Raw genomic sequence first — 17,787 nt, 5'->3', positions numbered from 1 at the left:
AGACTGATATACTACAGGGAATAGGCGGGATAAGACTGATATACTACAGGTAATAGGCGGGATCAGACTGATATACTACAGGTAATAGGCGGGATTAGACTGATATACTACAGCTTATAGGTTGGATCTGGAGGTGCTTTGCTACATGAACCAGGAGGACCTCACTGGTGAAGAAGTACTACAGAATTATCTCTGTGTCTGTTCAGTTTGCTGGGCAACTGTGAGGTTCCAGTCTGCTTCCTTGCACTTTTTGGTGCTATTCGTTTGTGAATATTAGTCTTACATATTTTTCGTGTCCCTTGGTATTGTGGTATTAGGCCATTGGGCGCCTCTGTGTTTCTTTTTTCAGACCATCTGTTATCATCAGGATTTTGACCCCCCTACGACAAAGAGCTGAACTTTGCAATCTTCTGGAGCTATTGTGACTTACAGGATATCATTTAGTTATTGGACATTTATTGTGTTTCCAGTCACAAAATTATATATTTTTTTTCCTCTGGTATTCTGCTGCTTATTTTTAGAGTGTTGTTGTATACATTATTATTGTTCTTATTACATTGTGTTGCATTTGTTTTGATTGAGAGCGCCCCCTTGAGGATTGGTGTGCTTCCACACACCATATCTATATATTTTGTAATAGGAGGGATCAGACTGATATACTACAGGTAATAGGTGGGATCAGACTGATATACTACAGGTAATAGGCGGGAACAGACTGATATACTACAGGTAATAGACAGGATCAGACTGATATACTACAGGTAATAGGCGGGATCAGACTGATATACTACAGGTAATAGGCGGGATCAGACTGATATACTACAGGTAATAGGCGGGATCAGACTGATATACTACAGGTAATAGGAGGGAACAGACTGATATACTACAGGTAATAGGCGGGATCAGACTGATATACTACAGGTAATAGGCAGGATCAGACTGATATACTACAGGTAATAGGCGGGATCAGACTGATATACTACAGGTAATAGGCGGGATCAGACTGATATACTACAGGTAATAGGAGGGAACAGACTGATATACTACAGGGAATAGGCGGGATCGGACTGATATACTACAGGTAATAGGTGGGATCAGACTGATATACTACAGGTAATAGGCGGGATCAGACTGATATACTACAGGAAAGTTCTACTCTGTGAAAAGCATTACTGGGCTAAAAAGCTGCACCCAGGTGGTAAATCGCCATAGAACAGGCTAACAATGGTATTGAGCTAGTTGTTCGTTCCTGTGAGTGCGCTTCTCTCTGTATAATATATAAATATAAATAAGCAAGTGCATTAATTCATGTATTCCGTTTTGCATGTATTAACACATATATATTATGTTTCATTAATCAATATGTAGCTGGTGATGGGTGGCTCATGGGATTTCTTCTCCTGACTGACTCACCCCATGTACTGCTTGGTAGCTGCAATGCTTGGGGTTCACAAGTGAAGCTTTACTTAAACAAACTTTTCCCAGAGGCAGTCTGCTATGAGGAGTTTAGGGAACACTGGTGCTCTGTAGAAGGGGATGTGGCAGGAGGGGTGTGGGCATGCACGGACTTGAGCAGAATGTGTCCTGCAGAACTGGGACAGGCCTTGATAGCTTAGAAGGCCAAGAAACTGTGGTGGGAAGGGACAGATCCCCCAACATGTGACAATCCTACAGGATCCACAACAGTAAAAGGCTTTGCAGATGCATTTAGCTCATGTGTGGGTGCTACACAGGTATCTGGGCACAGTAATGCAAGAAGAACACATTGCACTAGTAAAGAAGAGTTCCCTTTAGGAAGCGAGTACATTAAACTCACCCATAGATGCACAAAGAGCAAGCAGCAACATAAATAAATGAGTAAAAAGCTTCCGACAGAAACTGGAACCTTCCGAAACTACAAATTATAATATGTAAGGAACTCATGCTCCCTATATGAAACTCTGTGTGCACTTTATATTATCAGCTCTATGAGAGCTGCTCTGGGCTCGCACAGGAGACTCATAGGGGACTGGCCGGACCTCAGGAAGTTATATTTGCATCCAAGGACTGGCACTGGTAAAAGATACTGATGCTGTTTGTGGGGACCTTAAGCTTCTCTTGTCTGAATTTTGTAAGTTATTGCTTTTTGGATCTTTATGTTCTCTTTAATAACTAAAAATGACAAAACACGTAGTTGTGATATATGAGACCAACAGACGGCTGTACCTAACAGACCCTGTAGTGATATCTATGTATTTAATGAGTGTTACTCACAGGTGTTATCACTGCCTATGTGTGCACTCTTCAGTATTAAAGGGATAGGAAATTCAGAAAAATGTATTTTGTGATTTAAACAGAATATACAATTTTAAAAATGTTTCTAATGTACTTATTTTATAAAATGTGCTTTGTTCTCATTGTATTCATTGTTAAAGAGATGACTAGACAGGTGTCTGGAGCACTTCATGGCAGGAAACAGTGCTGCCCTCTAGTTCCCTTGCAAATGAATAAGATTCTTACAAAACACGTGTATGCTCCTGAGATTATCTCTATTGCTTTTCAACAAAATATACCAAAAGAACAAAAAAAATGTACATTCGGTATATATTTTTGCTATAATTTAATCACCAGAGAGACTGAAGTCTATCCATCAGTCCTGTAAAATACAGAACACTGACCCTGCAACAGGATACACAGGTAGAGGAGCTTATTTATTATTGTGCTCAATCGGGCCACAGAAAAACATATTCAGGAGTCTTTTAAAGGGAACTGTCACTCTGCAGCAAAACAATTTAAATGCTGCCAACTGAACTACAATTTGAAATTTTTATGAAAAGTATTGTCTGATGAAGGGGATCCCTGAAATTACAGAATACATTTTTTTGAATCCTTTTGCAGAGGCTACATGCATAGGGGTCAATCCGAATCTTTTAAAACCACAAAATTTACCTACAAAATCCCCATAGACAATAATGCAGGGTTCCTGTAGAAAAACATTGTTTTTTTTATACGTAGAGTGCAGCAGAGAAACATTTATGCCTAGATTTAGAGTTCTGCGGTAGCCGTCAAAACCAGCGTTAAGGGCTCCTAACGCTGCTTTTTACCACCCGCTGGTATTTAGAGTCAGTCAGGAAAGGGTCTAACGCTCACTTTCCAGCCGCGACTTTTCCATACCACAGATCCCCTTACGCCAATTGCGTATCCTATCTTTTCAATGGGATCTTCCTAATGCCGGTAATTAGAGTCTTGGCTGAAGTGAGCGTTAGAACTCTAACGACAAAACTCCAGCCGCAGAAAAAATTCAGGAGTTAAGAGATTTATGGGCTAACGCCGGTTCATAAAGCTCTTAACTACTGTGCTATAAAGTACACTAACACCCATAAACTACCTATGTACCCCTAAACCGAGGCCCCCCCACATCGCTGCCACTCTAATAAAAAAATGTAACCCCTAATCTGCGGACCGGACACCGCCGCCACCTACATTATCCCTATGTACCCCTAATCTGCTGCCCCTAACACCGCCGACACCTACATAATATTTTTTAACCCCTAATCTGCCCCCCCTACCTTACCTACACTTATTAACCCCTAATCTGCCGACCGGACCTCACCACCACTATAATAAATGTATTAACCCCTAAACCGCCTCACTCCCGCCTCGCAAACCCTATAATAAATTTTATTAACCCCTAATCTGCCCTCACTAACATCGCTGACACCAAACTCCAAGTATTAACCCCTAATCTGCCGACCGGACCTCACCGCTACTATAATAAATGTATCACCGATCCGTCCAGAAGAGGGTCCGAAGTCTTCATCCAATCCGGAAAGAAGAGGTCCTCCAGAGGGTCCGAAGTCTTCATCCTATCCGGCAAGAAGAGGTCCTCCAGAGGGTCCAAAGTCTTCATCCAGGCGGCATCTTCTATCTTCTTCCATCCGGAGTGGAGTGGGTCCATCTTGAAGCAGCCAACGCGGCGCCATCCTTCTTCACCGATGGACTAACGACGAATGAAGGTTCCTTTAAATGACATCATCCAAGATGGCGTCCCTCGAATTCCGATTGGCTGATAGGATTCTATCAGCCAATCGGAATTAAGGTAGGAAAAATCTGATTGGCTGATTGAATCCAATTGAATCCAACTGATCCAATCAGCCAATCAGATTGAGCTTGCATTCTATTGGCTGTTCCGATCAGCCAATAGAATGCAAGCTCAATCTGATTGGCTGATCCAATCGGCCAATCGGATTGAACTTGAATCGGATTGGCTGATTCAATCAGCCAATCAGATTTTTCCTACCTTAATACCAATAAATTAGAGGGACGCCATCTTGGATGACGCCATTTAAAGGAACCTTCATTCGTCGTTAGTCCGTCGGTGAGGAAGGATAGCTCCGCGTCGGCTGCTTCAAGATGGACCCGCTCCGCTCCAGATGGAAGAAGATAGAAGATGCCGCCTGGATGAAGACTTTGGACCCTCTGGAGGACCTCTTCTTGCCGGATAGGATGAAGACTTTGGACCCTCTGGAGGACCTCTTCTTGCCGGATTGGATGAAAACTTCGAACACTCTTCTGGACGGATCGGTGTTACCCGGCTGGGTGAATACAAGGTAGGGAGATCTTCAGGGGCTTAGTGTTAGGTTTTTAAGGGGGGTTTGGGTGGGTTAGATTAGGGGTATGTGGGTGGTGGGTTGTAATGTTGGGGGGGTATTGTATTGGTTTTTTTCAGGCAAAAGAGCTGATTTCTTTGGGACATGCCGCGCAAAAGGCCCTTTTAAAGGCTGGTAAGGTAATAGAGCTGTTAACTTTTTAATTTAGATTAGGGTAGGGCATTTTTTTATTTTGGGGGGCTTTGTTATTTTTTTAGGGGGCTTAGAGTAGGTATAATTAGTTTAAAATTCTTGTAATCTTTTTTAATTTTTTGTAATTTAGTGGGGGGTTTTTTGTTTGTAATTTAGTGTTTGTTTTTGTAATTTAGTTAAGTTGATTTAATAGGTAATTTGTAGGTGATTGTAGGTAGTTTATTTAATTAATTTATTGATAGTGTAGTGTTAGGTTTAATTGTAACTTAGGTTAGGATTTATTTTACAGGTAATTTTGTAATTATTTTAACTAGGTAGCTATTAAATAGTTAATAACTATTTAATAGCTATTGTACCTAGTTAAAATAAATACAAAGTTGCCTGTAAAATAAATATAAATCCTAAAATAGCTACAATATAATTTTTCGTTATATTGTAGCTATATTAGGGTTTATTTTACAGGTAAGTATTTAGTTTAAAATAGGATTAATTTATTTAATAAGAAATAATTTATTTCATTAGACTTAGGGGTGTGTTAGGGTTAGGGTTAGACTTAGCTTTAGGGGTTAATACATTTATTATAGTGGCGGAGAGGTCCGGTTGGAAGATTAGGGGTTAATAAGTGTAGGTAAGGTAGCAGCGACGTTGGGGGGGCAGATTAGGGGTTAATAAATATAGTGTAGGTGTCAGCGACATTGGGGGCAGCAGATTAGGGGGTTCATAGGGATAATGTAGGTTGCGGCGGTGTACGGAGCGGCAGATTAGGGGTTAATAATAAAATGCAGGGGTCAGCGATAGCGGGGTCGGCAGAATAGGGGTTAATAAGTGTAAGGTTAGGGGTGTTTAGACTCGGGGTACATGTTAGGGTGTTAGGTGCAGACTTAGGAAGTGTTTCCCAATAGGAAACAATGGGGACGCGTTAGGAGCTGAACGCTCCTTTTTTGCAGGTGTTAGGGTTTTTTTCAGCTCAAACTGCCCCATTGTTTCCTATGGGGGAATTGTGCACGAGCACGTTTTCCAAGCTGGCTGCTACCGTAAGCAACGCTGGTATTGAGAGTTGAAGTGGCGGTAAATTATGCTCTACGCTCCCTTTTTGGAGCCTAATGCAGCCCTTCAGAGAACTCTAAATACCAGCGTTATTTAAAAGGTGCAGGGAAAAAAAACACGCGTAGCTAACGCACCCCTTTGGCAGCAAAACTCTAAATCTAGATGTTAGTGTGTCCGACTATTCATCTGCTGAAATATTTGGTATTTGTTTTGTTTTAATAAAATTAATACTGAATATTTGGGGAATATTTTACATTTGTTTGTGCTAAAAAGATTTAAATGTTCCTTTGCTACAGTGGAAAGAGTTCACCTGCATATATATGTGTGTTCTTATATACATATGTATTTAAACTTTGCTTCTCATCACTTCACGACTTACCCCCTAACTGCACTAGTTTGTCTGCTGTGACTATCGGCACGAGAACGAGGAAACCATTGGAGCTTATGGAAGCATGTGCTCCTGAGCACAAAGCTTCCATGCAAAGTGAACGGGAGGTCACGTTTGCATTGCGCTCAACTTCAAATACCAGCACGCATTTGCATGCTCTGGTAATATGAGTGGAGCTCAAATATTGAGCTGGCAAAAACACCATTTTGCGCTCCACTCATAATCTAGCCCTTGGTGCAGCAGATCCCAGGGCCTGCGCTAAAGGACCTTTTCCTATAACCCAGGCACTGGGATCTGCTACGCTAAGCCTCATATTAGCCCGGCCTATGGCTCTTTGAAGAACCGGTGGGATTAGCGCAGCTCTTCAGTGCACTAGAGAGGAGTATTTTAACCCCTGAAGGTAATTTAAAGAAAACGGATGAATACTGATTAATTTCATCAGTATTTCTTTGTTTTCATTAAATCTAGTTGGTGCATTTGTTTGAATATTCGTTTTGTGAAGATAAAATTAATCTCATTTTTTCATTATAATTTTACATTTGTAAGGAAACTAAAGCACATGTCTAGTTATATGTGAATAATTGTGCAATAATAGTCTAACTGCACATTTATTTAATAAATCTCAGTAAATTACATTAGTTACACAACAGTCTCACTCATTCCTTTTGAGACATTGCTGAATGGGACACTAAATATACATTATACTTTAAAAGCAGATTTAAATAAAGTACAAGTCATTAAATTGTAAAGCAGATTTATTTGAATTCTTTATTTTACTGTAACATTAATTGTAATGGGGACGATTCGGTACCACAGACATCATAAGACAATTCTGTAAATTTCTCCCAGATCTGCATTATAAGAGAAAAAAAATCATATATATTAATTACAGCAACATTTACCGTTGTGGCGATACATCATTTAATAATTAATGATATTCAGATTTTTTGTGTAAAAAATAATACTCCAGTACTTGACCCTCCTTTCATACAGTGTACAAAGAAGTAAAATATAAAGCATGGCCCATTAAATAGTTTAAAGAAATATAAAGTCAACATTTAACTTTCATGATTTAGATAAAGTGTGCAATTAAAAAAATGTTTCCCCCCATTTTCTGTTATAATGAAATATACCTCTTTCATTTGGTAGCTTGAAATGTAACTCCTTTTCAATGAGAGCATAACAAGGTAGGCACAGGAGTGTGCATGTGTGTTGTGCACTATGGGATAAGTTACAATTGGAGCAAAACGATGCACAATTAACATTGCTCAAGCATAATCAAAAGTGCAAAGTTATTTTGTAATTGTTCAATGGAAAGTCACTTCGGCGTGCAGTAATATTCATGTTGCACATTGCTTGATTGCTAAGTCGATTGTGTGCTAACTGATTGTATGCTAAGCCGCTTGTGCGCTAAACCGATTGTATGCTAAGCCGCTTGTATACTAAATTGATTGTGTGCCAAGATGATTGTGTGCTAAACTGATTGTGTGCTAAAATAATTATATGCTAAGCTGATTGTATGCTAAGCTGATTGTGTGCTAAACTGATTGTGTGCTAACCTGATTGTGTGTTAAACCGATTGTATGCTAAGCTGATTGTGTGCTAAGATGATTGTGTGTCAAACTGATTGTATGCTAACCTGATTGTGTGTTAAACTGATTGTATGGTAAGCTGATTGTGTGTTAAACTGATTGTATGCTAAGCTGATTGTGTGTTAAACTGATTGTATGCTAACCTGATTGTGTGTTAAACTGATTGTATGCTAAGCTGATTATGTGTTAAACTGATTGTATGCTAACCTGATTGTGTGTTAAACCGATTGTGTGCTAAACTGATTGTGTGCTAAACTGATTGTGTGCTAAGATGCTTGTGTGCTAAGCTGATTGTATGCTAAGCTGATTGTGTGCTAAACTGATTGTGTGCTAAACTGATTGTGTGCTAAGATGATTGTGTGCTAAACTGATTGTATGCTAAGCCGCTTGTGTACTAAACTGATTGTGTGCCAAGATGATTGTGTGCTAAACTGATTGTGTGCTAAAATAATTATATGCTAAGCTGATTGTATGCTAAGCTGATTGTGTGCTAAACTGATTGTGTGCTAACCTGATTGTGTGTTAAACTGATTGTATGCTAAGCTGATTGTGTGCTAAGCTGATTGTGTGTCAAACTGATTGTATGCTAACCTGATTGTGTGTTAAACTGATTGTATGGTGTGCTGATTGTGTGTTAAACTGATTGTATGCTAAGCTGATTGTGTGTTAAACTGATTGTATGCTAAGCTGATTGTGTGTTAAACTGATTGTATGCTAAGCTGATTATGTGTTAAACTGATTGTATGCTAACCTGATTGTGTGTTAAACCGATTGTGTGCTAAACTGATTGTGTGCTAAGATGCTTGTGTGCTAAGCTGATTGTGTGCTAAACTGATTGTGTGCTAAACTGATTGTGTGCTAAACTGATTGTATGCTAACCTGATTGTGTGCTAAACTGATTGTGTGCTAAACTGATTGTGTGCTTTGATGATTGTGTGCTAAGCCGATTGTGTGCTAACCTGATTGTGTGCTAAGCCGATTGTGTGCTAACCTGATTGTGTGCTAAACTGATTGTGTGCTAAGCCGATTGTGTGCTAAGCTGATTGTGTGTCAAACTGATTGTGTGCTAACCTGATTGTGTGCTAAACTGATTGTGTGCTAAGCCGATTGTGTGCTAACCTGATTGTGTGCTAAACTGATTGTGTGCTAAACTGATTGTGTGCTAAGCCGATTGTGTGCTAAGCTGATTGTGTGTCAAACTGATTGTGTGCTAACCTGATTGTGTGCTAAACTGATTGTGTGCTAAGCCGATTGTGTGCTAACCTGATTGTGTGCTAAACTGATTGTGTGCTTAGATGATTGTGTGCTAAGATGATTGTGTGCTTAGATGATTGTGTGCTAAGATGATTGTGTGCTAAACTGATTGTGTGCTTAGATGATTGTGTGCTAAGATGATTGTATGCTAAGCCGATTGTGTGCTAACCTGATTGTGTGTTAAAGGGACAGTAAAGTAAAAACTAAACTTTCATGATTCAGATAGGACAGGCAATTTTAAACAACTTTCCAATTTACTTTTATCATCAAATTTGCTTTGTTCCCTTGGTGGTATTTTTGAAAAGCTAAACCTAGCTAGGCTCAAACTGATTTCTAAACAGTTGAAAACTGCCTCCTAGCTCAGAGCATTTTGAAAGTTTTTCACAGTTAGACTGTGCTAGTTCACATGTGTCATATAGATAACATTGTGCTCACTCCCCTGACGTTATTTAGGAGTCTTCACTGATTGACTACACTGCATGTCTGTCAAAGGCACTTAGATAAGGAGGCTGTCTGCAAAGGCTTAAATACAAGGTAATCACAGAGGTAAAAAGTATATTAATATAACTGTGTTGGTTATACAAGAACGGGGAATGGGTAATAAAGGGATTATCTATCTTTTTAAATAAGAAACATTTTGGTGTAGACTGTCCCTTTAAGCTGATTGTGTGCTAAACTGATTGTGTGCTAAACTGATTGTGTGCTAAACTGATTGTGTGCTAGCTGATTGTGTGCTAAGTTGATTGTATGTTAAGCCAATTGTGTGCTAAGATGATTGTGTGCTAAGATGATTGTGTGCTAAGCTAATTGTGTGTTAGCTAATTGTGTCCTAAGATGATTATGTACTAAACCGATTGTATGTTAAACCCATTGTCTGCTAAGCTTATTGTGTGCTAAGCTGATTGTGTGCTAAACTGATTGTGTGCTAAACTGATTGTATGCTAAACTGATTGTGTGCTAAGCCAATTGTATGCTAAGATGATTGTATGCTAAGATGATTGTGTGCTAAAATGGGTGTGTGTTAAGCTGATTGTATGCTAAACTGATTGTGTGTTAAACTGATTGTGTGCTAAACTGATTGTGTGTTAAACTGATTGTGTGCTAAACTGATTGTGTGTTAAACTGATTGTGTGCTAAACTGATTGTGTGTTAAACTGATTGTGTGCTAAACTGATTGTGTGCTAAACTGATTGTGTGCTAAACTGATTGTGTGTTAAACTGATTGTATGCTAAACTGATTGTGTGTTAAAGTGATTGTGTGTTAAACTGATTGTGTGCTAAACTAATTGTGTGCTAAACACATGATATATTAAAGGGACAGTATAGTCATAATTAGACATTCATGATTTAGACAGAGATTAGAATTTTAAACAACTTTCCAATTTGCCACTATTATTTCATTTGCTTCCTTCTCTTCATATCCTTTGCTGAAAGGTTTATCTAGGAAAGCTAAGGAGCAGCAAAGAACCTAGGTTCTAGCTGCTGATTGGTGGCTGTATATATATACTGATTGTCATTGGCTCACCCATGTGTTTTGTTAGAAACCAGTAGTGCATTGCTGCTCTTTCAACAAATGATACCAAGAGAATGAAGCAAATTTGATAACAGAAGTAAACTGAAAAGTGGTTTAAAATTGTATTCTCTATCTGAATCATTATAAAAAATGTTTGGGTTTAATGTCCCTTTAAACTGAGGGAGTACAATCAGTGCAGTTCTATAAATAATGTTTTACGTCAGGCGATAAATATCATTACATTTTACTGCAGTATTTTGGATTACGTTTGAGTGCAACACTTAAAGGGACATTAAACCCAATCTTTTCTTTCAGATAGAGCAACAATTTAAAGCAACTTTCTAATGTACTCCTATTAACAATTTTTCTTCGTTTTCTTGCTATCTTTATTTTATTTTAAAAACAGGAATGTAAGCTTAGGAGCAGGCCCATTTTTTTGGTTCAGCATCTGGGTAGTGCTTGCTGATTGGTTGCTAAATATAGCCACCAATAAGCAAGCTCTATCCAGGGTTTTAAATAAAGATACCAAGAGAACAAAGAAAAATTCATAATAGCAGTAAATTAGAAAGGTGCTTAAAATTGCTGCTGTATCTGCATCATGAAATAAAAAATTGGGTCTCGTATCCCTTTAATTCCCCTCTAATATGAGCACAACAAGCTCTCTAATAGCGCTCCCTGCAATAGCCATTAAAGGTGCGGGGCTCACTAAAAAGATTTAGTTGCATTAAGATGTTTTAGCTAAAATGTTTAACCATTAACTTATGATACCAGTTTGTTTTCATGGGACTTTCAATAATAGCTCTCAAGAAGTGAATTAGATAACAGAAGTGAATTAGATAATAGAAGTGAATTAGATAACAGAAGTGAATTAGATAATAGAAGTGAATTAGATAATAGAAGTGAATTAGATAACAGAAGTGAATTAGATAACAGAAGTGAATTAGATATTAGAAGTGAATTAGATAATAGAAGTGAATTAGATAATAGAAGTGAATTAGATAACAGAAGTGAATTAGATAACAGAAGTGAATTAGATAACAGAAGTGAATTAGATAACAGAAGTAAATTGTGTTTGTTTGTTCTATTGCACATTGTGACTGAATCATTTAATAGGCAACAGCTGATTCGTCTGTCTATTCACCATTTGGTTTAGTGTGGCCTTTTCCCTTGGGGTGGTCCATGATTGTCCTTGGGTCCCTTTCCTAAAGACTTGGCGCCCTTTGTACCAGGTGGGGGCAGCGATGGCTTTGGGGGTCTGCTTTCATTACTATCCTCTGCAGAGTGGGGTTGACCAGTGGGATCAAATTCAGAACTGTCTTTCTGGTGAACGTCTCTCTTTGGCCTGGGCTTTTCTCCGGTCTTGTTGTTCAGCTGTAATAATAATAATTTGTTTACATAAATGTCTTCTAGTCCCAACAGTAAAATTATAAAAAAAAGCCTTAGCAATATTAAAAAAACAAATTCATGTCATATCTTGGTTTAGGTTCCTGATTACATTATTGGTGTAAATATTGGTCAGTATTAAAGGGATACTGAACCCACACATTTTCTTTTGTGATTCAGATAGAGCATGCTATTTTAAACAACTTTCTAATTTACTCCTATTATAAATTTTTCTTCGTTCTCTTGCTATATTTATTTGAAAAAGAAAGTCCAGAAACATTGACAGCACTTGTTTATTGGTGGATGAATTTATTCACCAATCAGCAAGAACAACCCAGGTTGTTCATCAAAAATGGGCTGGCATCTAAACTTACATTCTTGCTTTTCAAATAAAAATACCAAGAGAATGAAAAACATTTGATAATAGGAGTAAATTTGAAAGTTGCTTAAAATTGCTGCTCTATTTGAATCACAAAAGAACAAATTTGGGTTCAGTGTCCCTTTAACTTTGCAATTATTGTAATATTTTATGACAGATAAACTGGAGATAGACTGAGCAAGCTTCCGATTTGAAAACAGAAATGCATAAAGTGTCAATAGCCTTGAAGTGTTAATTGTATTGTTGTATACAACTATACTCATCTCCATACCCCATCAGGATGACACTTTATAGCTAGTTCTATACCTAATGATTGTAGAGTATTTAGTTTTTTTATGCTGCTTTAGGCATTGGGGTATCTGCTGCCTTCCCTACCCCACGTAACCCAAACAATTCCATATATCATATATATCACACCCAGAGATGCATGGAGGGGAATGCGCCTTCCGGAGACAGATGGGAATCATTTTATTGTAATAAAATTAATAAAACAAAACACAGTAGAAGAAGGCATCTTGTAATTAAACTTCACATACAAACTTTCTACCCCTTTTTGTCCTAAGCACAAGACTAGTTATCGTAAGCCAAAATACCACCCTTCAGAAAAAGGCTTAGATTAATTGTAACTGTCTTCCAGTAGAGGAGGTAGGGAGGAATATGGGTACGTGCCGTGAGAGTCAATATAAGCCATGTTATCATTATTGATTTTACTACAAACATTTTACATTTCAATCTTCCTAAATACAAATGTAATTTCACTTTAGTGACAGAACGATGGTTGGTAGATTTTAGGCTTCTGCATTCAGACTATTGGGAAGCAAATGAAGAGAGAATAAAGTGGCCGCCAGCTGCATTTGGCTATTTTCTTCTTGTAAAAATGCAAATCCAGATCATACAGTGTTGCACTTTCACAAGAAGAAATCTGGCTCTGAAAATAGCCAAATGTCACTGGCGACCACCATATTCACCATTCGTTTGTTTCCAAATAGTCCGAATGCACAAGCCTAGTACATGTGGTGTCAATAAATTGTTTAAAATGCAAAAACAATGCAAAATATGGAACAAAGTTGAGTTCTAGCTAAGAATGCTAAGCATCTAGCAACTAAAAAATGTAAAACTTCCCTAGAATGGTGACAGAACTGTGAGAAAATATCTTATCATACTGCACAGTAATAACACAAATACGTTCAATAATGTTTAGGCATAAGCAGAGGCCAAACTGAAGACAAAGGAGCCGATTTATCAAATGTCGGGCAGACATAATTCGCTGTAGCGAATCATGTCTCCTCGACATCAATAAATGCCGACAGCATACACTATCAGCATTTATCATTGCACAAGCATTTCTTGTAAAATGCTTGTGCAATGCTGCCCCCTGCACAATATCGGCCAATCGGCCGCTAGCCGGGGGAGTCAATAATCCTGATCGTATCTGATCGGGATGATTACAGTCCGCCGCCTCAGAGGTCTTAAGACCGCTGTTTCTTAACGCCTGTTTCCGGCAGGCCTGAAGTCTTGTGCAGAATAAGCCGCATCTACTGCTTAGTAATATATCAGCCCCAATGTCTATGGGTAATAACAACATGAAAGTCATTTTTGTTTGCTTCCTATAAAAGAGGCTTTTTTAAATGTATTCGTTTTTTGTACAACAGAATTTCCTGAACGGATTATAAAAAGGTTTTTATCCCTGATATACTCAACAGATCTTTGTTTGTTCTGTGTTTTTTTTAGAATTTTCATTCACTTTAAAGGCCCTTAAAACTCTAATATGTTATTTCTTACATTTGAAAGCATCACACAAACATACAAATATGTTGTTACATGACTATCTGTGGCGTTTTAAAGGTGTATAATTTAGGTATGTGCAGAAGTATTAGCCTCTCACTGGATGATAAGGGTAATTCACTATGGCCCGCTACATAGATATGTTGTGTGAATTTACTAAATTATTTTAATTAGTCTGATATTTACACTTGATCTATTTAATCGACTATCTAAGACAGACACTAATGGAAGTTTTGCTAACTGAAATAAAAATCAATAAACTTGATACAGATTTTGTTAATACTAAAATAGTAAATATATTACAACTGCAATGTAATCTGGTTCTTTGTCTTTGCCCTGTTAAATCACAAGACTTATGAGAAAGCTGACACATATGACATATTGCACACGTATACGCAAACAACACACAGTTCTTACCTTATCTGGTCTTTCACTAAAGGGCTTGACAGTAGCATTGGGACCTATCCCGGCAGGATGGGGCTTACCCTCTGGTTGATGGGGAGGGGGGGTGCCTACTTTAGGGGGGTTTGGTTTAGGTTTGCCAGCAACTCCTAATGCTCTAATGGGTCTATGGTGACCACCTTCGGGTTTCTTAGGTAAACCTTTATGAAAAGGCCGATCTGTACTATTTATAAGATGGGGAGGATGAGATGAGTTATGGTGTTGGGGGATTCCTGTGACATTGAGAGGCAAATGGGAATGGAATCCAGATCCAGAAGGTGGAATAGAAGGGTGGACATGATTCGCAGCTTCGGGAGGTTTAACTCCACGTGGAGGTTCTTTCTTCGGCGCCCGATTGTCTTTAAAAAAAAAAAAAAATAATAATAATATTTAATAATAAAATAATGAAGAGGTTCATTGTACATTTATAAGTAAAAGTCAATGAAACTCTATAAAATAAGTCATATTAAAAATGGGAATAAATGTAATTGTACTTAAACATTATATACAGATACCCTTGTATAATTCAGACAAGCAAAACTGAAATAATTCCATCTTATAGTTAATTAACAACAAAATATATTACATAAATAATTAAATGATAAATCTTTACAAAGCTAAACAGTGGTTCCCATTGTTAACATTGAGTGGACTAATAACTTTTATACTTAATACTTTTTACTACTCACAACACAAGAATGTTTGCCAAACCAATTCAGCAATATGTGACCGTAGTATTTCAAATGAATACAGTAATATGTTGTGATTTTTTTGTTTTCAGGTGATATCACAACAGCACAATTTGGCAAGTAAGGTGTTACAAGGAGAGTTACTAGTGTTTAGACTGCATAGGAGGAAATTGAATTGCAGTTTTAGTGCACATTATATGTGCACTCTCCAGCCATTCTAATTCCTACCTGTTTGGTGAAAATAAAAATGTCATACTACAGTCTGTCTGTGGTGCACAGAAATGTGTCTACTTTGCATTGCATTTTACTAGGCAAATCTGTTCATTAAAATGCACAAAGGCAAATTTGGGATGCATTTGTCACGTATTAGGAAAAACAGGGAGGTTTGTTTTTTTTATTAAATGTTAAAACGCACAGTTTTCATGATTATTATTCATTATAACCATCAATGTCAGTGGATTTCTATATCATGACTGATATGGTCTATTTATATATTTAGCATTTCACATCTCATATTTATTTTCTTTCAAAATACATGAGATTTAAAATTTAAAGTTTTTCCACACTAAATGCTACGTATACAGGAAATTGTATGACATAACAGAAAGTTACATCCCAGACACTTAAGACATTTGGCATAAATAATATATTTAAAAGCTATTCATTTATATTAACTAACTTTTCACACTGTAAATGAATGCATAATATACAAAATATAAGCTACATCTTTCAAAACAAAAATATTGAAATACAATCTCAGTGTATGTCCCAAATCCTGTACAAAAAAAGTCTTAACAATCTTTTACAGAGTTTTGGATAATTACATTTTGCTGGTAATGTTCACTTAGAAGAGATTGTGCAAACTATGTGTCAGACGAGAGTGACCTGTTCTATGCAATAAACACTGGTTTCCTTGCACCCCCTCTGCTAACACAAACATCACAGGTGTAGTAAAACAATGAATAAATGATACACAATATCATTCACTCTTGTTGTGTCAACGTTGACTTACCATTTTTACCTGGGGGATGAGCCCAGACTTGCATCACCAGGGCCACCAGGATGATGTACTTCATGTTGCTAATTTCAGTTGCTGGGACAAGTAGAGAGGATGTTTGGTCTTAAATTTCTATGGGACTCTGAGGCTATCTTTAAAGGACTCTTGGGACACACCCCTAGTGACAAGATCTTCTGATCTGAACAGACAGGTGAGGAGGTGGGAGCATGAGTCTGCAGAATTTTTATGAATGAGGCAACACAGGTTGACAGTTGATCACATGTCTATCCATTCACTGTTTCATACAAGCAATGAGTTTATTACATTTGAAAAGCTTCTAATACTTTGCAGTGGAAATAATACTTGTTTAAAGGGTTATTGTTTCGTGAAAATATTCTGAAATGGATTTCTTGTAAATAAAACATTTCAATAAGGAGTTTTAGTTGTCACAACATACAAGGAAAACAATATAAATAAAATACGATGTATATTTCACTAATGTTCCAGTGGAAAACTAAAATTACCTTCTTTTTCGATTTGACCCATAAATAAAAGTTGTTCCTCTCTAGATACAAATATGGCTTCTGACCAAATCAGGACCAGTTGTGGCTTTAATCCCTGTCTGAAGAGTCATCTGGAGCAGCACTGGAGAGTTCTGGAGAGGGCATAAGTGTTACTGTAATTATCGCAATTTTCAGGGTTTCTACGCATAAGTGTTTATTCACTAATCCCTGATTGTCCAACTGTAATTTTTTAATTTATTTATTTATTTATTCTAATCATCTGGAAAAAAATAATCAAAGGTCTTTCAGATTTGGCCATATCAAGGGCTAGATTACGAGTGGAGAACTATTTAGCTATCCCACTCACGATTTAACTTCGCTAAACGGAGGGTTTTTGCAGGCGTCAGTTTGTGCTCGTATTACAAGTTGAAAGTAAAAAGTTAGTGTGAGAGCAAAAAACCCAAACCTGACATGTGCAAAAAGTTGAACTTCAAAAATCGCAACCATGTTAATGTATTCTCCCATATACTTCAATGGATCACAAGATCTGAATAAAAACTAACATTCATACTCACGCACTAACCTGTTCATGTTTATTTAAGTGCACTAAACCCAACATAAATTATGAATATTTAACATTCCAATGTTCTTCACATACAGAATGTACTTTTTATTGTAAATACATATTTCTATATATATATGTTTATACCTATACCTGTATATCTATGCCTATACATATATAGGTATACATATGTATTATACAAGAACAATATCATATATATATATATATATATATATATATATATATATATATATATATATATATATATAAATATATATGTATGTATATATATATTTATATATATATGTATATATATATATATATATATATCAGTAGCAAAGATGTGCACTCTCACTTAGTAACAACTGCCAGGGTGCTAGTGAAAATCAATATAGAAAAAAGAAACAAACTTACACTCGCTGGTCTTTTTTAGTGAAATAATTTACTGCAAAATAGTGACGTTTCAAGGACAA

The 17,787-nt window shown here is 37.1% G+C and overlaps 1 protein-coding gene across 1 annotated transcript; it reads right to left on the bottom strand.

Moving 5' to 3' along the window:
- Positions 1-6,953: 6,953 nt before the first annotated feature.
- LOC128640302 (basic salivary proline-rich protein 3-like) lies at positions 6,954-16,423 on the bottom strand. Its single transcript, XM_053692795.1, has 4 exons — positions 16,265-16,423; positions 14,540-14,922; positions 11,717-11,946; positions 6,954-7,067 (listed from the first exon to the last, which is right to left on the bottom strand). Exons 1-3 carry the CDS (start codon positions 16,326-16,328, stop codon positions 11,725-11,727), a joined length of 669 nt encoding a protein of 222 aa, XP_053548770.1. The 5' UTR covers positions 16,329-16,423; the 3' UTR covers positions 6,954-7,067; positions 11,717-11,724.
- Positions 16,424-17,787: the final 1,364 nt, after the last annotated feature.

Source organism: Bombina bombina, chromosome 9 (genome assembly GCF_027579735.1).
Source record: "Bombina bombina isolate aBomBom1 chromosome 9, aBomBom1.pri, whole genome shotgun sequence".
Classification (NCBI taxonomy): Eukaryota; Metazoa; Chordata; class Amphibia; order Anura; family Bombinatoridae; genus Bombina; species Bombina bombina.
The sequence above is the reverse complement of the archived record's forward strand: the minus strand, read 5'-3'. Positions and strand labels throughout refer to the sequence as shown.

Bases quoted from the DNA above. Each gene is read 5' to 3' on its own strand.
- LOC128640302 (XM_053692795.1), bottom strand. From the start codon at position 16,328: ATGAAGTACATCATCCTGGTGGCCCTGGTGATGCAAGTCTGGGCTCAT. The intron at 14,923-16,264 runs GTAAGTCAACGT...TTTTTTTTAAAG, and splicing joins TCATCCCCCAGGTAAAAATG to ACAATCGGGCGCCGAAGAAA. The intron at 11,947-14,539 runs GTAAGAACTGTG...TTATTATTACAG, and splicing joins TTAGTGAAAGACCAGATAAG to CTGAACAACAAGACCGGAGA.